General features: G+C 38.0%; 1 protein-coding gene and 1 non-coding gene across 2 annotated transcripts in view; one reads left to right on the forward strand and one right to left on the reverse strand.

The window, feature by feature from the left end:
* The first annotated feature begins 3,592 nt into the window (after positions 1–3,592).
* Positions 3,593–24,579, forward strand: part of LOC140182335 (uncharacterized) — a 68,785-nt gene continuing 47,798 nt past the window's right edge. Inside the window, exon 1 of the mRNA XM_072228500.1 lies at positions 3,593–3,770. Within this exon, the coding sequence (XP_072084601.1) occupies positions 3,593–3,770 (178 nt within the window). The remainder of the gene's footprint in view (positions 3,771–24,579) is intronic.
* On the reverse strand, positions 20,269–20,376 carry LOC112780748 (small nucleolar RNA R71). Its single transcript, XR_003191564.1, has one exon. It is a non-coding gene; the product is annotated as a small nucleolar RNA R71 (small nucleolar RNA).

Genomic DNA, 24,579 nt, shown 5'->3' on the forward strand with positions numbered 1-24,579 from the left:
ATGAACACTCCATCATCCTTCATGAAATTAGAGAAGATCAAAAAGCAATGAGGGAGGAGCAACAAAGACAAGGAAGAGACATAGAAGAGCTCAAGGACATCATTGGTTCCTCAAGAAAGAAACGCACCCATCACTAAGGTGGACTCATTCCTTGTTCTTACTTTCTCTGTTTTTCGTTTTCTATGTTAAGTGCTTATCCATGTTTGTGTCTTCATTACATGATCATTAGTAGTTAGTAACTATGTCTTAAAGTTATGAATGTCCTATGAATCCATCACCTCTCTTAAATGAAAAATGTTTTAATTTAAAAGAACAAGAAGTACATGAGTTTCGAATTTATCCTTGAACTTAGTTTAATTATATTGATGTGGTGACAATGCTTCTTGTTTTCTGAATGAATGCTTGAACAGTGCATATGTCTTTTGAAGTTGTTGTTTAAGAATGTTAAATATGTTAGCTCTTGAAAGAATGATGACAAGGAGACATGTTATTTGATAATCTGAAAAATCATAAAAATGATTCTTGAAGCAAGAAAAAGCAGCAAAGAACAAAGCTTGCAGAAAAAAAAATAGGCGAAAAAAAATTAGAAAGAAAAAGAAAAAGCAAGCAGAAAAAGCCAAAAGCTCTTAAAACCAAGAGGCAAGAGCAAAAAGCCAATAACCCTTAAAACCAAAAGGCAAGGGTAAATAAAAAGGATCCCAAGGCTTTGAGCATCAGTGGATAGGAGGGCCTAAAGGAATAAAATTCTGGCCTAAGCGGCTAAACCAAGCTGTCCCTAACCATGTGCTTGTGGCGTGTAGGTGTCAAGTGAAAACTTGAGACTGAGCGGTTAAAGTCAAGGTCCAAAGCAAAAAAAGAGTGTGCTTAAGAACCCTGGACACCTCTAATTGAGGACTTTAGCAAAGCTGAGTCACAATCTGAAAAGGTTCACCCAATTATGTGTCTGTGGCATTTATGTATCCGGTGGTAATACTGGAAAACAAAGTGCTTAGGGCCACGGCCAAGACTCATAAAGAAGCTGTGTTCAAGAATCATCATACTAAACTAGGAGAATCAATAACACTATCTGAACTCTGAGTTCCTCTAGATGCCAATCATTCTGAACCTCAATGGATAAAGTGAGATGCCAAAACTATTCAAGAGGCAAAAAGCTATAAGTCCCGCTCATTTGATTGGAGCTATGTTTCATTGATAGTTTGGAATTTACAGTATATTCTCTTCTTTTTATCCTATTTGATTTTTAGTTGCTTGGGGATAAGCAACAATTTAAGTTTGGTGTTGTGATGAGCGGATAATTTATACGCTTTTTGGCATTGTTTTTAGTATGTTTTTAGTAGGATCTAGTTACTTTTAGGGATGTTTTCATTATTTTTTATGTTAAATTCATATTTCTGGACTTTACTATGAGTTTGTATGTTTTTCTGTGAATTCAGGTATTTTCTGGCTGAAATTGAGGGACTTGAGCAAAAATCAGATTCAGAGGTTGAAGAAGGACTGCTGATGCTGTTGGATTCTGACCTCCCTGCACTCAAAATTGATTTTCTGGAGCTACAGAACTCAAAATGGCGCGCTTCCAATTGCATTAGAAAGTAGACATCCAGGGCTTTCCAGCAATATATAATAGTCCATACTTTGTCTAAGTTTAGACGACGCAAACTGGCGTTCAACGCCAGATCTCTGCCCAATTCTGGCATCCAGCGCCAGAAACAAGTTGCAAAGTGGAGTTCAACGCCCAAACTGGCACAAAAGCTGGCGTTCAACTCCAAGAATGACCTCTCCACGTGTAGACTTCAAGATCAGCCCAAGCACACACCAAGTGGGCCCCGGAAGTGGATTTATGCATCAATTACTTACTTCTGTAAATCCTAGTGACTAGTTTATTATAAATAGAACTTTTTATCATTGTATTCGTAGTCTTGGTTACTCCGGTTCCCCTCTGGGGCCGAGACCAATGAACTCCATTATCACTTATGTATTCTCAACGGTAGAGTTTCTGCACTCCATAGATTAAGGTGTGGAGCTCTGCTGTTCCTCAAAGATTAATGCAAAGTACTACTGTTTTTCTATTCAATTCATCTTATTTCGCTTCTAAGATATTCATTCGCACTTCAACCTGAATGTGATGAATGTGACAATCATCATCATTCCCTATGAATGCGTGCCTGACAACCACTTCCGTTCTACCTTAGATTGAATGAGTATCTCTTAGATCTCTTAATCAGAATCTTCGTGGTGTAAGCTAGATTGATGGCGGCATTCATGAGAATCCGAAAAGTCTAAACCTTGTCTGTGGTATTCCGAGTAGGATTCTGGGATTGAATGACTGTGACGAGCTTCAAACTCGTGATTGCTGGGCGTAGTGACAGACGCAAAAGGAGGGTGAATCCTATTCCAGCATGATCGGAAACCTCAGATGATTAGCCGTGCTGTGACAGAGCATTTGGACCATTTTCACAAGAGGAGGGGATGTAACCATTGACAACGGTGATGCCCTTACATAAAGCCAGCCATGGAAAGGAGTAAGACTGATTGGATGAAGACAGCAGGAAAGCAGAGGTTCGGAGGAACGAAAGCATCTCTATAGGCTTATCTGAAATTCTCACCAATGACTTACATAAGTGTTTCTATCCCTATTTTCTGTTTAATTAATATTATTTTCGAAAACTCCATAATCAATTATTATCCGCCTGACTGAGATTTACAAGGTGACCATAGCTTGCTTCATACCAACAATCTCCGTGGGATCGACCCTTACTCACGTAAGGTTTATTACTTGGACGACCCAGTGCACTTGCTGGTTAGTTGTATCGAAGTTGTGACAAATTATGAATTGAGATTAGAGCACCAAGTTTTTGGAGCCATTACCAGAGATCACAATTTTGTGCACCACTCCACCTTTTCACAAACTACTTCAACTTCAATCCCTTGTTCATTAATCTCATCTAACTCTTCTCCATCACTCAAATCATAAATAGGAGGTTGAGAGAAGTCTACCTTCACATTATTTTCCATCTCATTGGGAGAAGGTTCTTCAAATTCAAAGGATTCACCACCAAGAAGGTTGGATGCATGATCTTCATCTCCAAGGGAACTCAATTTTTGCTCAATTTCTTCCAAGTCTTCATTCAACAATTGTCTTGAAGGTTGTGCACTCTCCTCCTCAACATCAAATTTAATCGTCTTGGAGAGATTCCCTATGATTTTAGCTTCCCATGGAGGTTCTGCATCTCCTAGGTCTTCAACTACTTCTTCCTCTTCTTCAATGATCATAGGCTCCTCCAATTGCTCTAATACCAAATAACATCCCTCATGTTCCACCGGAGTTTCCAATCTCTCTTTCATGCTATGATTTTCGATTAATTCTCCACACGTGATCATGGGAGTGCTTTGAGTGCTCAAGCATTGGGAGGCTAAAATGCTTACCACCTTGGTCAAGGTAGCCACAAATTCTAGTGTCTCCGTTTGTATTTCTCCTTGCCCTTGAAGTATAAGGCTAAGGATTTCATCCATTGGGGATTGGAGTGGATAAGAGGGTTCATTGTCTTGGAGAAAGGGTTCATAATAGGAAAAGGTGGTTCTTCTTGGTAAGGGTATGGTGGTGTATACTGAGGTGGTTCTTGGGAGTATTGATATTGAAATGATGGTTCCATGTATGGCTCATATAGTTCAAAAGGCGGTTGGTATGGTGGATATGGATTGGGGTCGTATGGAGGGGCTTGGTGATAGGGGGCTTGTGAGTATGGTTGAGGTTCATGTTGAGAATATGACTCGTAGGCATATGATGGTGGTTCTTGAAAGTCACAAGCAGATTCACCATAGCCATTGGATTGATATGCATCATGGAATGGCTCTTGTTCATAGTCTATTGGTGGAGGTTGTTGCCATGAAGATTGATCATATGCATATGGCTCCTCCCACCTTTGATTGTCCTATCCTTGATACACATCCTCATTATAGTCCTCATTTCCTACAACATGTTGATAACCTAACTCATAGCCAAAATGAGAATTCATGATAGCAAGAGAAAATAAAACCTAATAACAAATAAAGAAAACAAAGTCCTACAACTACAAAAAGCTAACAAACAAGCAAAAGGCAAACATCTTCACAATATTCACATATATACAATAACCAATAACACAACACCATTACAATTTCCCGACAACGGCGCCATTTTGATGAACGAATTTTTGATGGTATAGAATTTCTGTAATGAGATCTCGTTGCAAGTATAGTTTCTAAACCAATCGATAATCCTTTCATACAAAAATTTGGTTGTCACAAGTACAAACCCTTAAAATCTATAAACTGAAGTATTTAAACCTTGGGTTGTTCTCCCTAGGAATTACAACAAAGTGTTCTTACTATTTGTTATGGAGTATGTTTTGGGGTTTTTGAGATAAGAGACATGAAAGATAAATGACAAGGAAGTAAACTAATAGCTACAAAGGTCTTGGCAAGGGTCAATCCCATTAAGTCATCCTTTAACTAGGTAAAGGAAAGTCAAATGAGCTATATCAATCCAAGTCCATAAGTCCTAGCTCTCCACCAATTCAATTAGTGAGACCTAGAGTTAATGGCTCCCAATCATCAATTACTTGGACATTAGTAACTCAAGAGTTCCTAAGTTACCTTCCCAAGCTAAGAGGAATAAAAATCTAACTCACAACTAAAAGGAGCATTTTAACAAACACATAGAGGGCAATAAAGGCAAACATTATTAATTGCAAGAATTGAAGGAATCTACAACTACAAAAGCAAGATATTAACAATAGAAAGGCAAAACAATTATGAAACAACAAAGAACTTACCAATTGCATTGAAGAAGAAATGTAGATCTACAAAAGAAAGTTCATAAGCTACAACTAGCAATACAAAGGAATTACAAGAGAAGTAAATGCTACAACTATAAGAGAACAATTAAGGATGAAAGAGGAAAATTAAGAGAGAAGAAGAAGAAGTAGATCTAGATCTAAACCTAATCCTAATCCTAATCCTAAAGAGAAGCGAGAGCTTCTCTCTCTAAAACTACTTCTAAACTAATTCTAATGTGAATTATGATGTGTATGATGATGATTCCCCTTTAATCCTTGGTCCTTATATGCATTTTAGCGCCAAAGTTGGTTGTAAACTGGGCCCCACAGCTCCTAGAAATTGCTGGGCACGTTTTCTATTAAAAATTATGTGCGGCCACTAACGCGTACGCGTACAGCACGCGTGCGCATCCCTTGAAGTTTTCGCGATCCACGCGTGCGCATACAGTGCGCGTGCGCATGGATGAAGATATCCAAATCTTTGGTTTTTCATGTGTTCTCCACTTTGCATGCTTTCCTCTTCTCCCCTTTGATCCATTCCTAGCCTTCTCAACCTGAAGTCACTTAACAAACAAATCAAGGCATCTAGTAGAATCAAAGGTGAATTAAAATCAACACTTAAGGACCTAGAAAGCATGTTTTTACACATAAGCATAAATTGGGAGACAATCATGAAACCATGCTATTTTATTAAATAAATGTGGGCAAAAGGTCATAAATCCCTTAAACCAAGCTTAAGATAAACCCTACAAATGGGGTTTATCACGTACGTGAGTCATGAAAACAGAAATGCTTCCCCACGTCGCATGCAGGTGCTCGGGTACGCGACTCCTTTTTTTCCCTCAAAAGCTGCTAAGTTATTAAAATTATATTTTATACCCCTAACTTCCGGTGTTCATAACTTTCTCTACAAAACTTCGATTTCCTCAAATTTTATACCGTTTTTAAAGCTTTTGAAATTATCTTTAATTTGAAATAAATTTTATTCAAATCCAAAATTCGAGGCTCAAGTTATGGACCGCCGAAATTGGTTAAAAATCAAGTTTCACCAAAAACTCAATCCTCAAGTTTTCCAAACCAAAAATCAACCAAAACCTAATAAAAAATATTTTAAGCAACATCATAATTCATCAAACACCACCCACTGATTTTTTCAACTAACATTCACATTAACTCAACATATAAACTTACCATTATACTCAACAATTTTCAATGCCAAACACATTCATTATTTGATAATCACATATACATATATATTACTCAACCAACCCTCAATCTTTCACCATCAATAACATTCATCAACACCAGTCCTATAACAAACTCAACAATTCTACAATCAAATAATCAATATCCACTTTTACAACAATTTCGAACCACTTCACAATTATTTCCATTCACCTTTCATTAATTTGGTGCAACAAGTACAACATCACCTTTGATCAACTTCACCAAGACAACCATAAACCACAATTTTCAATCATAATTCATATCAATTTAACACTTACTTCTAATACTCAAACAACACCAATCATACACATAATTCAACTTATCCTACGGTCAACTAGCCTAAGTTTTCACGCAATATTATATATTATCTACGAGAAACCAAAACCATACCTTGGCCGATTCCTCGTTAAAGGCCAAAACACCAAAACCCGCAACCAAAAAAGAAAAGTTAAGTTTTTTTTTGAAAATTTAAAAAGAAAAGAAAAACACTAAAAAGACACCAAAGTTAAAATTTGAAACAAAATTCGAAAAAGAGAAAAAGATGACTAAGATGAATTTTCGAAAAATTTTAAAAGAGTGAACAAAAGAAGGTTCAAAAATTAAAAAGGAAAAATAATTAAATGAAAAACTAGTAAAAGTACCTAATCTAAGCAACAAAACAACTGGTAGTTGTCAATCACGAACAATCCCCGACAATGGCACCAAAAACTTCACCGGCAAGTGCACCAGGTCGTCTAAGTAATACCTCAGGTGAGTGAGGGTCGATCCCATAAGGATTATTAGATTGAGCAAGCAATAGTTATCTTGCAAGACTTAGTCAGGCAAACAGAAAAGAGGGTTGTTGTTTAGAATGCATAAAACAAGATAATAAAGAAAGCAGTAAAGAATCGGTGTAAAACAATAATGAGAAAACAATTAAGGTCTCGGAGATGTTTATCTTTCTGGATTGATACTTCTTACTAACTATTTTAACAATAAATGATTCATTCCATGGTAAACCATAAGTGATTAAAGCCTAATGTCTTAGCGAGTTAATCTCCCCAAATCTTACTAAAATGCCACATACAAGGTCAATTCTTTCAAATTAGAGGGTGGAGTTCAGAAATCTAGTTTAGCACCACAAAACCTCAATTACCCAAAGCTAACCGGATTTTATGTCACATATCCAAATTAGTCCAGGTAGTTCACAGTTTAGGAGGAGTGTTTTCAAGCTGTAGCCCAAGCGAGATAGCTTTGTCGAGAATCACAAGTTCTCATGTAGAATAAGGGGTCATACTATCGTTCCACCCCGGATTCATAAGATTAAGAACAAAAACAACACCTTAGAATAAAATCAAACATTGATTAAAATAGAAGAGTAATAATATTAATCCATAGAAATAAGCAGAGCTCTTAACCTTAACTAGGAGGTTTAGTTACACATACTTTACAGAGAAAATAGAGTGAAAAATAAAGAAGATCTGAAGTAGTGTATCCTGAATCTAAGTGATCTCCTCTTTAAATAGTAAAAGCTAAACCTAAAAGATATTAATTTAAATTTAAAAGTTACAAGGATAAGATAAGTTAAGGAGTGCTAAAATCCACTTGGGGCCCACTTGGTGAGTGTTTGGGCTGATGCTGGAGTTCAAATTCAATTATGGGCGTTGAAAGCCCATAGGGGAGATGAGCTTGCTGGTTCTTGCTCCCTGGTTGGCGTTGAACACCAGTTTTGGCATTCAACACTAGGAGCTACTCCTTCTTGGGCGCTAAACGCCAAGTTAGCGCCAGCTTTGGCAGTGATTCTGGAAGAGAAGTATAGACTATCATATATAGTTGGAAAGCTTTGGAAGTTAGTTTTTTAACGCCGTTGAGACCGCTCCAATTGGACCTCAGTAGCTCAATTTATGCTCTTTGGAATGCAAGGAGGTCATGATTGACAACATCTGCTATCCTTTCTTCGTCTTTGCACAAGACTCTGCCATATTCGCCTAAAATCATAAAAATAACACAAAAACTCAATGTATCATCTAAAGATAAATTTTTGCACTAAAACATAATAAAACTTAATAAAATCTAACTAAAAATACTATAAAAACAACATGAAAAATGGTATAAGATGCTCACGTATCACCAAGCAACCAATTCACCAATACACTTCACACAACTAATTTAAGCTAGCAAATACACAAAATTTCATAAATCAAACCTAGGATTTCATATATACACAAAACCACAAGGGATTTGAATATGCTCACCTTACCCAATGTTGATTGGGACAACACTCAATAGCAATCAAGTGCTAGATTGTACCTAAACATCCAAAATCACAAAAATTACTTAATAACTATAGCCAAATTTTTGAAGCTGTTGGGAAGAGAGAACTGGACCAGAGAAATCAAATTCCTTACCAAATTGTTTAGTGGGTTTTGTAGATAATTCCAAGCCAAACGTGTGGCTGTAAATGGCTCGTCAATCGGAGCTCCGTAGCTTAATTTATGAGCAATATAAGATAAAGATGAATAGTGATTTGGTGAAATCCTTACCTCTCTTCCTCTCAATCACGTTGCTTCAGCCTTCTTGTGCTGAAAGTGGCTGAATTGGCCACTTAAATGTCTATATGTATGTTGGGCTTGGGCCCAACTTGGGTCCGGTCCAACCCATTAGCGTTTTTAGTCCGTTTGGCTTAATCTTGGGCCAAAACTTTTAAAATTAGTGCCAAAATTCATATTTTAATTATTTCTACCCATTAAACTATAAATTTTAACTTTCTAATTTCTTAAATAATAATTAATTTATTGGCTAATTAGTTACTAATTACCCGGGGTTTACATCCTACCCACCTAATAAAAAATTTTACCCTCAAAATTTGCTTTCTAATCTTTATATATGTTCTCTCAAAATCAACCGATCTCCCACTATTCACTCTACTATTCTCCAATGTTAATTCAAATACCTATTTGATATTCTTCATTCTCATATACATGATCTTAAACTTAAACCAAATTCAAGCCTAAGTTATACCCGTTTATTTCGCTCTTAGCTTCGTCTAACTCTTTCTCAATGACTACCAACTCCCTTTTCCTTCAAGGGTTCTATCTAAGTCAAATCAATCTCTAATCCTTCTCAACTATCTTAAACACTAATCATTTTCCCAATCTCCTAATATGAGTCAATATTCCAACCTAAACTCACATACACCCACTTCTATTTCCTCGCTTCTTCATCAATTCTCAAAACAATCTCATATCGTAAAACTCCTTTCTCACGTCACTACAATTCTAGAGCCACCAAAATTATCGCGTTTCCACAGCACCACTCTGATTATAAACCTCGATGAACTCAAATCTGTACTCGCTTCCACCAAAACATGTTGTTGAATCTTTTCACCTCAAAAACTAAAGGCCATTGACCTTTCTCCAGCTGCACAAGTTCAAATCCCTTGGTCATCACCACCACCAAGTCCATTTCCGCTGCTATCACCGTTTTTAGCTTGTTGTCTCAACCCGTCAGTAATAGCCTGCACAGTAGCAGCCCTATAGTCAACCGTATCACCTCACTCGCTTCCACAAGATGCCCTTCAGGTCTTGTCTATACCGAACAATTGATATTAAGGTGATCAATCTTAATATCTCAAGTCTAGTGCTTCGAATCTCCAAAAGTATGCTCATGAACCTTTATGCTATATATGTCAAACAGACATCCTAAATAGTATGTATACTGGTGCATGAAATTGTGATTCACACTTTTCACAACTCCGCACAACTAACCAGCAAGTGCACTGGGTCGTCCAAGTAATAAAACTTACGTGAGTAAGGGTCGATCCCATGGAGATTGTCGGCTTGAAGCAAGCTATGGTCATCTTGTAAATCTCAGTCAGGTGGATTCAAATAGTTATGAGGTTTTGATAATTAAAATATAAATAAAACATAAAATAAAATAAAGTTACTTATGTAATTCATTGGTGGAAATTTCAGATAAGCATCTGGAGATGCTTTGTTGCTTCTGAACCTCTGCTTTCCTACTGCCTTCTTCCAACCATGCGTGCTCCTTTCTATGGCAAGCTGTAAGATCCTCTCAGTGAAAATGGTCCTCTACGGTTTTTGCACGGCTAATCAACTGTCAGATTTCTCGTCTCAGATGAAAAATACCAGGTACAGCTACCGCATGGCTAATCATCTGTCGGTTCCCACTAGCGTCAGAATAGAATCCATTGATCTTTTTGTACACTGTCACTGCGCCCAACATTTGCAGGTTTGAAGCTCGTCACAGTCATCCCTTCTCAGATCCTACTCGAAATACCACAGATAATGTTTAGACTTTCCGGATCCCAAGAATGCTGCCAATAATTCTAGCCTATACCACGAAGATACTAATCTCACGAACTCGGTCCGTGTATCAGATATCCAAGAGAATATACTCCGGCTGTCGTCCAATGACTACATTGAACATCATATAGACCGCTTTGTGATTGTCAGGCACGCGGATCTTGGTTAAGCGAGTAAAGAAGATTGGGTGATTGTCACGGGTCACCCCTTCATTCTAAGTTAACTGAATTAAGTACGAGAGTATATCTTGGAGAAGAAGTAGGTGTGAATTGAAAGAAAAATAATAGTACTTGCATTATTTCATGAAGAACAGTAGAGCTCCACACCTTAATCTATGGGGTGTAGAAACTCCACCGTAGAAAAAACATAAGTAAAAAAGGTCTAGGCATGGCCGTGAGGCCAGCCCCCAAATGTGAACAATAGTCTCAAAAGATCAAAGTGATCAAAAGATGTTCCAAAAGTTGTGAATACAATAGTAAAAAGTGCTATTTATACTAAACTAGTAACTTAGGTTTACAGAAAATGAGTAACTAAGTGCAGATAGTGCAGAAATCTACTTCCGGGGCCTAGTTGGTGTGTGCTTGGGATGAGCATTGAGCTTTACACGTGCATAGGCTGTTCCTGGAGTTAAACGCCAGCTTTGGTGCCAGTTTGGGAGTTTAACTCTAATTCTAGTGCCAGTTTGGGCGTTTTACGCTAAGATGTTTTAGGCTGGCTTTGGACGTCAGTTTGGGCCATCAAGCCTCGAGCAAAGTATGGACTATTATATATTACTGGAAAGCCTAGGATGTCTACTTTCCAACACAATTGAGAGTGCGCCAATTGAGCTTCTTTAGCTCTAGAAAATCCACTTCGAGTACAGGAGGGTCAGAATCCAACAGCATCTGCAGTCCTTTTTCAGCCTCTGAATCAGATTTTTGCTCAGGTCCCTTGATGAGCGGATAATTTATACGCTTTTTGGCACTATTTTTAGAATGTTTTTAGTATAAATTAGTTGGTTTTTATTATATTTTTTATTAGTTTTTATTTAAAATTCACTTTTCTGGACTTTACTATGAGTTTGTGTATTTTTTTGTGATTTCAGGTATTTTCTGGCAGAAATTGAGGGACCTGAGCAAAAATCTGATTCAGAGGCTGAAAAAGGACTGCAGATGCTGTTGGATTCTAACCTCCCTGCACTTGAAGTGGATTCTCTGGAGCTACAGAAGCCCAATTGGCACGCTCTCAATTGCGTTGGAAAGTAGACATCCTGGGCTTTCCAGCAATATATAATAGTCCATACTTTGTCCGAGATTTGATGGCCCAAATAGGCGTTCCAAGTCAGCTCAAGAATTCTGGCGTTTAACTCCAGAACTGGCACAAAAGCTGGAGTTAAACGCCCAAACTGGCACAAAAGCTAGCGTTTAACTCCAAGAAAAGTCTCTACACATGAAAGCTTCAATGCTCAGCCCAAGAACACACCAAGTGGGCCCCGAAAGTGGATTTTTACACTAAACACCCTAGCTTACTCATTTTCTGTAACCCTAGGTCACCAGTTTACTATAAAAACTACTTTGAGTGATTCATCTTGCACCTCATGACACTTTACACGTTTCCTATTGTATTCTCTACGGCATGAGTCTCTAAACCCCATTGTTGGGGGTGAGGAGCTCTGCTGTTCTTCATGAATTAATGCAATTACTACTGTTTTCCATTCTATCACGCTTGCTTCTATTCTAAGATATTCATTCGCACTTCAACCTGATGAATGTGATGATCCGTGACACTCATCATCATTCTCATCTATGAATGCGTGCCTGACAACCACCTCTGTTCTACCTTAGATTGAATGCATATCTCTTAGCCTCATGATTCAGATCAGAGTCTTCGTGGTATAAGCTAGAATTATTGGCGGCCATTCCTGAGATCTGGAATTTCTAAACCTTGTCTGTGGTATTCTGAGTAGGATCTGGGAAGGGATGACTGTGATGAGCTTCAAACTCGCGAGTGTTGGGCGTAGTGACAGACGCAAAAGGATCAATGGATCCTATTTTGACATGATCGAGAACTGACAGATGATTAGCCGTGCGGTGACAGCGCATTTGGAACATTTTCACTGAGAGGATGGGAAGTAGCCATTGACAACGGTGATGCCCAACTTAAAGCTTGCCATGGAAGGAGCCTTGCGTGCATGAAGAAGAAGATAGTAGGAAAGCAGAGATTCAGAAGACAAAGCATCTCCAAAGCCTCAACCTGTTCTTCATTACTGCATAACAAGTATTTATTTCATGTTCTTTTACTTTTTACAATTAAATCTGAGAATTATTGATATCCTGACTAAGAGTTACAAGATAACCATAGCTTACTTCAAGCCAACAATCTCCGTGGGATCGACCCTTACTCACGTAAGGTATTACTTGGACGACCCAGTGCACTTGCTGGTTAGTTGTGCGGAGTTGCAAAAGTGTGATTGTAATTTCATGCACCAAGTTTTTGATGCCGTTGCCGGGGATTGTTCGAGTTTGGACAACTGACGGTTTATCTTGTTGCTTAGATTAGGAATATTTTATTTTTGTTGGTTTAGAGTCTTTTATTTGAGTTTAATTTCATATTTTAAGTTTGGTGTCAATTGCATGTTTTTATTTTCTTTTAATTTTTCGAAATTGCATGTCCTTAGTTCTTTCTTGATTCTTAAAAAATTCTAAGTTTGGTGTCTTCTTTGTGTTTTCCTTTAATTTTTCGAAAATTTGTGTTTGATTCTCTAAAAATTTTAAGTTTGGTGTGTTTTTGTGCTTTTATTTACTTAAAAATTTTTCAAAAATTTGTTCTTGGTGTTCATCTTGATCTTCAAAGTGTTCTTGGTGTTCATCTTGACATTCAAAGTTTTCTTGTTTGTTCTCTGTGTTTTGATCTAAAATTTCTAAGTTTAGTGTCATTTTGTTGTTTTTCTCTTTCCGCATTAAAATTCAAAAATAAAAAAATATCATTTCCTTATTTTACTCATAAATTTCGAAATTTTGCATTAATTTAGTCAAAGATTTTCAAAATCATATATTTTTTTAGTCAAGTCAAAATTCTAATTTCAAAAATTGATCTTTTCAAATCTTTTTCAAAAATCAAATCTTTTTAATTTTTTCAATCATATCTTTTTTTTAATTGCAATCATATCTTCTAAATCATATCTTTTTCAAAATAATTTTCAATCATATCTTTTTGATTGCTAATTTCAAAATCTTTTTAATTAATTAATTAATTTAGTTTTCAATTTGCTTTTATTTTATTTTCTTTTTGTTTTCGAAATTTTATTTTATTTTCCATTTATTTTACTTATTATTTTTGGTTACTTTTAATTAAAAAAATATAATAAATATATAATTGCAATTCATATCGATTCCCTTTTCTCCATCATGGACATAAGTGGAAATGAACAGTCCAGAAGGACTCTGGGGTCATATGCTAACCCCATTACAGCTGCATATGGGAGTAGCATCTGTATACCTCCCATAAAAGCAAGCAGCTTTGAGCTAAATCCTCAACTCATTATCATGGTGCAGCAAAATTTCCAGTATTTCGGTCTTCCACAAGAAGAACCTACTAAGTTTCTGGCACAGTTCTTACAAATTACTGACACAGTACGTGATAAATAAGTGGATCAAGATGTCTACAGATTATTATTGTTTCCATTTGTTGTAAAAGATCAAGCTAAGAGGTGGTTAAATAACCAACCCACAGCAAGTATAAAAACATGGAGACAATTAACAGACAAATTTCTGAATCAATTTTACCCTCTAAAAAGGATGACACAGCTAAGGCTGGACATCCAAGGCTTTAAACAAGAGGATCATGAATCTCTTTATAATGCCTGGGAAAGATACAGAGGGATGCTAAGAAAATGTCCCTCTGAAATGTTTTCAGAGTGGGTACAGTTAGACATCTTCTACTATGGACTTACAGAAAAAGCTCAGATGTCTCTAGACCACTTAGCTGGTGGATCTATACACATGAGAAAAACAATTGAAGAGGCTCAAGAACTCATAGATACAGTTGCTAGAAATCAACATCTGTACTTAAACAGTGAGTCCTCCATAAAAGAAGAGGCTATGTCAGTAACTTCTGATCCTAATCCTCAAGAACAGATTGTTGAACTCAATCAGCAATTACTCCTTATGACAAAACAATTAGCAGAATTCAAAGAGATGCTCCAAGACACTAAAAATGCTAACAAGAATATAGAAGCACAATTGAATCAGACAAGACAGCAGCTATCTAAACAGATAACAGAAGAATGCCAAGTTGTCCAACTAAGGAGCGGGAAGACATTGAATAACTCAGCTCAAAATAGCAAAAAGTCAAGAAAGGAACAAATGACAGAGGATGACCAAGCCACTACCCAAGATCCCTCTGAGGACATCAGGAGCCCAGAGAGGAACAACTCTGGTGTTCAAACGCCAGAAAAAGGGTGGGAAGCTGGCGTTAAATGCCCATCCAGCACCCAATCCTGGCGTTCAAACGCCAATGAGGAATCAGACACCTGCAAGTGCTGATAGTAACCCCTCTAAGAAGGCTTCTCCAACCACTTCTGTAGGAAATAAACCTGCAGCAACTAAGGTTGAAGAATATAAAGCCAAGATGCCTTATCCTCAGAAGCTCCACCAAGTGGAACAGGATAAACAATTTGCCCGCTTTGTAGACTATCTCAGGACTCTTGAAATAAAGATCCTGTTTGCAGAGGCACTTGAGCAAATACCCTCTTATGCTAAGTTCATAAAAGAGATCTTAAGTCATAAGAAGGATTGGAGAGAAACTAAAAGAGTGTTTCTCACTGAAGAATGCAGTGCAGTCATTCTAAAAAGCTTACCAGAAAAGCTTCAAGATCCAGGAAGCTTTATGATACCATGTACACTAGAGGGTGCTTGCACCAAGACAGCTCTATGTGACCTTGGAGCAAGTATCAACCTAATACCTGCATCCACTATCAGAAAGCTTGGGTTGACTGAAGAAGTCAAACCAACCCGGATATGTCTTCAACTTGCTGATGGCTCCATTAAATATCCATCAGGCATCATTGAGGACATGATTGTCAAGGTTGGGCCATTTGCCTTTCCCACTGACTTTGTAGTGCTGTAAATGGAAGAGCACAAGAGTGTAACTCTCATTCTAGGAAGACCTTTCCTAACAACTGGACGGATTCTTATTGATGTACAAAAAGGGGAAGTGACCCTGAGAGTCAATGAGGATGAGTTCAAGTTAAATGTTGTCAAAGCTATGCAGCATCCAGACACAGCAAATGACTGCATGAGCACTGATATTATTGACTCTTTGGTAGAAGAGATCAATATGACTGAGAGTCTTGAGTCAGAGCTAGAGGACATCTTTAAAGATATTCAGCCTGATTTGGAGGAACCAGAGGAAATAAAAGAACCTCTAAAAATCCCTCAGGAAGAGGAGAAACCTCCTAAACCAGAGCTCAAACCACTACTACCATCCCTGAAATATGCATTTCTGGGAGAGGGTGACACTTTTCCAGTGATCATAAGCTCTGCTTTAAATCCACAGGAAGAGAAAGCACTAATTCAAGTGCTAAGGACACACAAGACAGCTCTTGGGTGGTCCATAAGTGACCTTAAGGGCATTAGCCTAGCAAGATGCATGCACAAAATCCTATTGGAGGATGATGCCAAGCCAGTGGTTCAACCACAGAGGTGGCTAAATCCAGCCATGAAGGAAGTGGTGCAGAAAGAGGTCACTAAGTTACTAGAGGCTGGGATTATTTAACCTATTTCTGATAGTCCCTGGGTGAGCCCTGTCCAAGATATTCCCAAGAAGGGAGGTGATGAGCGGATAATTTATACGCTTTTTGGCATTGTTTTTAGTATGTTTTTAGTAGGATCTAGTTACTTTTAGGGATGTTTTCATTAGTTTTTATGTTAAATTCACATTTCTGGACTTTACTATGAGTTTGTGTGTTTTTCTGTGATTTCAGGTATTTTCTGGCTGAAATTGAGGGACTTGAGCAGAAATCAGATTCAGAGGTTGAAGAAGGACTGCTGATGCTGTTGGATTCTGACCTCTCTGCACTCAAAGTGGATTTTCTGGAGCTACAAAACTTTAAATGGCGTGCTTCCAATTGCGTTGGACATTAGACATCCAGGGCTTTCCAGCAATATATAATAGTCCATACTTTGGCCAAGAATAGACGATGTAAACTGGCGTTCAACACCAGCTCTCTGCCCAATTCTGGCGTCCAGCGCCAGAAAAGGATCCAAAACCAGAGTTGAACGCCAGAAATGGATCAAAACCTGGCGTTCAACTCCAAGAAGGACCTCTACACGTGCAACACTCAAGCCCAGCCCAAGCACACACCAAGTGGGCCCCGGAAGTGGATTTATGCATCAATTACTTACTCATGTAAACCCTAGTAGCTAGTTTATTATAAATAGGACCTTTTACTATTGTATTAGATATCTTTTGAACCATCTTTGATCAGTGTAAACAATCTTTGGATGCCTGGTTCTTAGATCAGAGGGGCTGGCCATCTCGGCCATGCCTGGACCTTTCACTTATGTAATTTTAACGGTAGAGTTTCTACACTCCATAGATTAAGGTGTGGAGCTCTGCTGTTCCTCAAAGATTAATGCAAAGTACTAGTATTTTCTATTCAATTCATCTTATTTCACTTCTAAGATATCCATTCGCACCCAAGAACATGATGAAGGTGATGATTATGTGTGACGCTCATCACCATTCTCCCCTATGAACACGTGCCTGACAAACACTTCCGTTCTACATGAAATAAGCTAGAATGAATATCTCTTAGATCTCCTAACCAGAATCTTTGTGGCGCAAGCTAGAATGATGGTGGCATTCAAGAGAATCCGGAAAGTCTAAACCTTGTCTGTGGTATTCCGAGTAGGATTCAATGATTGAATGACTGTGACGAGCTTCAAACTCGCGAGTGCTGGGCATTAGTGACAGACGCAAAAGGAGGGTGAATCCTATTCCAGCATGATCGAGAACCGACAGATGAATAGCCGTGCCGTGACAGGGTGCGTGAGCATATTATTCACTGAGAGGAGGGGATGTAGCCACTAACAACGGTGATGCCCTTGCATAAAGCCAGCCATGGAAAGGAGTAAGACTGATTGGATGAAGATAGCAGGAAAGCAGAGGTTCAGAGGAACGAAAAGCATCTCCATTTACTTATCTGAAATTCCTACCAATGATTTACATAAGTATCTCTATCCCTATTCTATTAATTATTATTCGAAAACACCATTATCAATTTATATCCGCCTGACTGAGATTTGCAAGGTGACCATAGCTTGCTTCATACCAACAATCTCCGTGGGATTCGACCCTTACTCACGTAAGGTATTACTTGGACGACCCAGTGTACTTGCTGGTTAGTTACACGGAGTTGTGAACCATGGTCTTGGCATCATGTTTTTGGCGCCATTACCAGGGAAAGAAAGAGCGATGAATTTTACATAATTAAAGTGTAATCACGATTCCGCGTACCAAGTTTTTGGCGCCGTTGCCGGGGATTGTTTGAGTTTGGACAACTGACGGTTCATCCTGTTGCTCAGATTAGGTAATTTTATTTTTGTTTTGTTTTCAAAACTCTTTCAAAAAATCTTTCAAAAAAGTTTTTCTTGTGTTTTCGAAAAAAAATAATATAAAAATGTTTTCAAAAATTTATTCAAAATTTTTAAGAATGAATTCTAGTGTTTCATGAAGCATGTTGAAGCCTGGCTGGCTGTAAAGCCATGTCTAATTCCTTTGGGAATGAGTATGTCAGGCATGTCATGTCTGAATTACATGCTGAAGCTTGGCTGGCCATTGGCCATGTCTAGTGTTTTGGACCGGAGCTTTCATTGAAAGCTTGGCTGGCTAGTGAGCCATGTCTAATTCCTGGACTGAAGCTTTAGACTAAGAATGCAAGATTCCTGGAATTCATGTTAAAAATTTTGGAATCCTTAGTTTTTCTTTTTCATATAATTTTCGAAAAAAATCCAAAAAAAAAAAAATAGAAAATCATAAAAATCAAAAATATTTTTTTGTTTCTTGTTTGAGTCTTGAGTCATATCATAAGTTTGGTGTCAATTGCATGTGCATCTTGCATTTTTCGAAAATATCATGCATTCATAGTGTTCTTCATGATCTTCAAGTTGTTCTTGGTAAGTCTTCTTGTTTGATCTTGATGTTTTCATATTTTGTGTCTTTTCTTGTTTTACATGTGCATTTTTCGTTTCTTAGAGTCTAAAGATGAAAGATTTCTAAGTTTGGTGTCTTACATATTTTCTTTGCATAAAAAATTTTTCAAAAATATGTTCTTGATGTTCATCTTGACATTCATAGTGTTCTTGGTGTTCATCTTGACATTCATAGCATTCTTGCATGCATCACATGTTTTGATCTAAAAATTTCATGCATTGCATCTTTTTGTTGTTTTTCTCTCTCATCATAAAAATTCAAAAATAAAAAAAATATCTTTCCCTTTTTCCCTCATCAAATTCAAAAATTTGGATTGACTTTTTCAAAAATTTTTAAAATCAAGTTGTTTCTTATGAGTCAAATCAAATTTTCAATTTGAAAATCTTATCTTTTTCAAAAATCAAATCTTTTTCAAAAATTCTTAGTTATTTTCGAAAATTTCAAAAATATTTTTCAAAAATATTTTTCTTAATTTTACATCATATTTTCGAAAATAACATCATCAATTAATGTTTTGATTCAAAAAATTTCAAGTTTGTTACTTACTTGTTAAGAAAGATTCAAACTTTAAGTTCTAGAATCATATCTTATGATTTCTTGTGAATCAAGTCATTAATTGTGATTTTAAAAATCAAATCTTTTTCAAAACTAATTTCAATCATATCTTTTCAAAATATCTTCTTATCTTATCTTTTTCAAAAAAATTTGATTTCAAAATATCTTTTCTAACTTCCTAACTTCTTATCTTTTCAAAATTTGTTCCAACTAACTAACTAACTTTTTATTTGTTTCTTAACTTTTTCAAAAATACCTAACTAACTCTCTCTCTCTCTCTAATTTTCGAAAATATCTTCCCTCTTTTTCAAAAATTTCTTTTTTATTAACTAATTATTTTTATTTTTGATTTTAAAATTTTTCGAAAAAAATACTAACATTTTTCAAAAACCATTTTCAAAAATCACTAACTCTTTTTCAAAAATATTTTTCGAAAATTTTCCCTCTCCCATCTTATTCTATTTATTCATTCATCTACTAACATCTCATCTCACATCTCTGCCATCCTTACAGTTGTGTTTCTTCCATTATATTACATTCTTTGTCTCCCCCTCTTCTTCTACTCACACAGGGATCCCTATACTGTGGTATAAAGAATCTCTATTATTATTATTATTTTTCTGTGCCCTCTTCTTTGTCATATGAGCAGGAGCAAGGATAAGAACATTCTTGTGGAAGCAGATCCAGAACCTGAAAGGACTCTGAAGAGAAAATTAAGAGAAGCTAAAATACAACAATCCAGAGATAACCTTTCAGAAATTTTCGAACAGGAAGAGGAGATGGCAGCCGAAAATAATAATAATGTAAGGAAGATGCTTGGTGACTTTACTGCACCTAATTCCAATTTACATGGAAGAAGCATCTCCATTCCTGCCATTGGAGCAAACAACTTTGAGCTGAAACCTCAATTAGTTTCTCTGATGCAGCAGAACTGCAAGTTTCATGGACTTCCATCTGAAGATCCTTTTCAGTTCTTAACTGAATTCTTGCAGATATGTGATACTGTTAAGACTAATGGAGTAGATCCTGAAGTCTACAGGCTCATGCTTTTCCCTTTTGCTGTAAGAGACAGAGCTAGATTATGGTTGGATTCTCAACCCAAAGACAGCCTGAACTCTTGGGATAAGCTGGTCACGACTTTCTTAGCCAAGTACTTTCCTCCTCAAAAGCTGAGCAAGCTTAGAGCTGATGTTCAAACCTTCAGACAGAAAGAAGGTGAATCCCTCTATGAAGCTTGGGAAAGATACAAACAGTTGACCAAAAAGTGTCCTTCTGACATGCTTTCAGAATGGACCATCCTGGATATATTCTATGATGGTTTATCTGAGCTATCAAAGATGTCACTGGACACTTCTGCAGGTGGATCCATTCACCTAAAGAAAACGCCTGCAGAAGCTCAAGAACTCATTGACATGGTTGCTAATAACCAGTTCATGTACACTTCTGAAAGGAATCCTGTGAGTAATGGGACGCCTATGAAGAAGGGAGTTCTTGAAGTTGATACTCTGAATGCCATATTGGCTCAGAATAAAATATTGACTCAGCAAGTCAATATGATCTCTCAGAGTCTGCATGGAATGCAAGCTGCATCCAACAGTACTCAAGAGGCTTCTTATGAAGAAGAAGCTTATGATCCTGAGAACCCTGCAATAGCAGAGGTGAATTACTTAGGTGAACCTTATGGAAACACCTATAACTCATCATGGAGAAATCATCCAAACTTCTCATGGAAGGATCAAAAGCCTCAACAAGGCTTTAATAATGGTGGAAGAAACAGGTTTAACAATAATAAACCTTTTCCATCATCCACTCAGCAACAGACAGAGAACTCTGAACAAAATACTCCTAATTTGGCAAACTTAGTCTCTGATCTGTCCAAGGCCACTGTGAGTTTCATGAATGAAACAAGGTCTTTCATTAGAAATTTGGAAGCACAAGTGGGCCAGCTGAGTAAAAGGATCACTGAAATCCCTCCCAGTACTCTCCCTAGCAATACAGAAGAGAATCCAAAAGGAGAGTGCAAGGCCATTGACATAAGCAAAATGGCCGAACCCAATGAGGGAGAGGAGGACATGAATCCCAAGGAGGAAGACCTCCTGGGACGTCCAGTGACCAATAAGGAGCTTCCCTCTGAGGAACCAAAGGACTCTGAGGCTCATCTAGAGACCATAGAGATTCTATTGAACCTCCTTATGCCCTTCATGAGCTCTGATGAGTATTCCTCTTCTGAAGAGAATGAGGATGTTACTGAAGAGCAAACTGCCAAGTTTCTTGGTGCAATCATGAAGCTGAATGCCAAATTATTTGGCATTGATACTTGGGAAGTTGAACCTCCCTTGTTCATCAATGAACTAAGTGATCTGGATCAACTGACTTTGCCTCAGAAAAGACAGGATCCTGGAAAGTTCATAATACCCTGTACCATAGGCACCATGATCTTTAAGGCTCTGTGTGACCTTGGTTCAGGAATAAACCTCATGCCCCTCTCTGTAATAGAGAAACTGGGAATCTATGGGGTGCAAGCTGCTAAAATCTCATTAGAGATGGCAGACAGTTCAAGAAAACAGGCTTATGGACAGGTGGAGGACGTGTTAGTAAAGGTTAAAGGCCTTTACATCCCTGCTGATTTCATAGTCCTGGATACTGGAAAGGAAGGGGATGAATCCATCATCCTAGGAAGACCTTTCCTGGCCACAGCAAGAGCTGTGATTGATGTTGACAGAGGTGAAATAGTCCTTCAATGGAATGAGGACTCCCTTGTGTTTAAAACTCAAGGATCTCCCTCTGCAACCATGGAAAGGAAGCATGAAAAGCTTCTCTCAAAGTAGAGTCAACCAGAGCCCCCACAGTCAAACTCTAAGTTTGGTGTTGGGAGGCCACAACCAAACTCTAAGTTTGGTGTTGAACTCCCATATCCAAACTCTAAGTTTGGTGTTGGAGAGTCTCAACAAAGCTCTGCACATCTGTGAGGCTCCATGAGAGCCCACTGTCAAGCTATTGACATTAAAGAAGCGCTTGTTGGGAGGCAACCCAATTTTTATTTAGCTAACTATATTTTCCTTAGTTATATGTCTTTGTAGGTTCATGATCATGTGGAGTCACAAAATAAATATAAAAATTGAAAACGGAATCAAAAACAGCAGAAGAAAAATCACACCCTGGAGGAGCATCTGTCTGGCGTTCAGCGCCAGAACAGAGCATGGTGCTGGCGCTGAACGCCCAAAATGGGCAGCTTCTGGGCGCTGAATGCCAGAACAGGCATGGTTCTGGCGTTCAACGCCAGAAATGGCACACAAATGGGCGTTGAACGCCCAAAATGGCCACCAACCTGGCGCTGAACGCCCAGAGTTGTGTGCAAAGGCATTTTTACATGCCTAATGGGTGCAGGGATGTAAATCCTTGAACACCTCAGGATCTGTGGACCCCACAGGACCCACTCAGAATCTGTGGACCCCACAGGATTCCCACCTACCTCCACTCACATCCATCCACTCTTCCCCATAAACCTACCTCATAAACTCCACCTACCTTCAAAAATTCAAAACCAATTTCCCACCCAAACCCACCCATATGGCCGAAACCTTCCCCCCTCCCTTCCCTATATAAAGACCTCCATTCTTCATCAAATTCACACAACACATCCCTCTACACTCCTCTTGGCCGAAACCACATCTCCCTCTCCATATTTCTTCTTCTTCTTCTTCTTCTATTCTTTTGTTTATTGCTCGAGGGCGAGCAATATTCTAAGTTTGGTGTGGTAAAAGCATAAGCTTTTTGTTTTTCCATTACCATTGATGGCACCTAAGACCGGAGAATCCTCTAGAAAGGGGAAAGGGAAGATAAAAGCTTCCACCTCCGAGTCATGGGAGATGGAAAGGTTCATCTCCAAAGCCCATCAAGACCACTTCTATGATGTTGTGGCCAAGAAGAAGGTGATCCTCGAGGTCCCTTTCAAACTCAAAAGAAATGAGTATCCGGAGATCCGACATGAAATTCAAAGAAGAGGTTGGGAAGTTCTAACAAATCCCATCCAACAAGTCGGCATCCTAATGGTTCAAGAGTTCTATGCCAATGTATGGATCACCAAGAACCATGATCAAAGTAAGAACCCGGATCCAAAGAACTATGTTACAATGGTTCGGGGGAAATACTTAGATTTTAGTCCGGAAAATGTGAGGTTGGCGTTCAACTTGCCAAACATGGAAGAGAACGCACGCCCCTACACAAGGAGAGTCAACTTTGATCAAAGGTTGGACCAAGTCCTCATGGACATATGTGTAGAAGGAGCTCAATGGAAGGTTGACTCTAAAGGCAAGCCGGTTCAACTAAGAAGATTGGACCTCAAGCCTGTAGCTAGAGGATGGTTGGAGTTCATTCAATGCTCAATCATTCCCACTAGCAACCGGTCTGAAGTTACTATAGACCGGGCCATCATGATCCATAGCATCATGATTGGAGAAGAGGTGGAAGTTCATGAGATTATACCTCAAGAACTCTACAAGGTGGCTGACAAACCCTCCACTATGGCAAGGTTAGCCTTTCCTCACCTCATTTGCCACCTATGCAATTCGGCTGAGATTGACATAGAGGGAGATATCCTCATTAAAGAGGACAAGCCCATCACTAAGAAAAAGATGGAGCAGGCAAGAGAGCCCAGTCATGGAGCTCAAGAGGCGCAAGAAGCTCATTTCCATGAAGATCCCTGAGATGTCTCAAATGCACTTTCCTCCACAAAATTATTGGGAGCAAATCAACACCTCCCTAGGAGAATTGAGTTCCAATATGGGACAACTAAGGGTGGAACATCAAGAGCACTCCATCATGCTTCATGAAATAAGAGAAGATCAAAAAGCAATGAGGGAGGAGCAACAAAGACAAGGAAGAGACATAGAAGAGCTCAAGGACATCATTGGTTCCTCAAGAAGGAAACGCCACCATCACTAAGGTGGATTCATTCCTTGTTCTTATTTCTTCTGTTTTTCGTTTTCTATGTTATGTGCTTATCTATGTTTGTGTCTTCATTACATGATCATTAGTAGTTAGTAACTATGTCTTAAAGTTATAAATGTCCTATGAATCCATCACCTCTCTTAAATGAAAAAAATGTTTTAATTCAAAAAGAACAAGAAGTACATGAGTTTCGAATTTATCCTTGAACTTAGCTTAATTATATTGATGTGGTGACAATGCTTCTTGTTTTCTGAATGCATGCTTGAACAGTGCATATGTCTTTTGAAGTTGTTGTTTAAGAATGTTAAATATGTTGGCTCTTGAAAGAATGATGACTAGGAGACATGTTATTTGATAATCTGAAAAATCATAAAAATGATTCTTGAAGCAAGAAAAAGCAGCAAAGAACAAAGCTTGCAGAAAAAAAAATAGGCGAAAAAAATAGAAAGAAAAAGAAAAAGCAAGCAGAAAAAGCCAAAAGCTCTTAAAACCAAGAGGCAAGAGCAAAAAGCCAATAACCCTTAAAACCAAAAGGC

Source organism: Arachis hypogaea, chromosome 19, assembly GCF_003086295.3.
Source record: "Arachis hypogaea cultivar Tifrunner chromosome 19, arahy.Tifrunner.gnm2.J5K5, whole genome shotgun sequence".
NCBI lineage: Eukaryota > Viridiplantae > Streptophyta > Magnoliopsida > Fabales > Fabaceae > Arachis > Arachis hypogaea.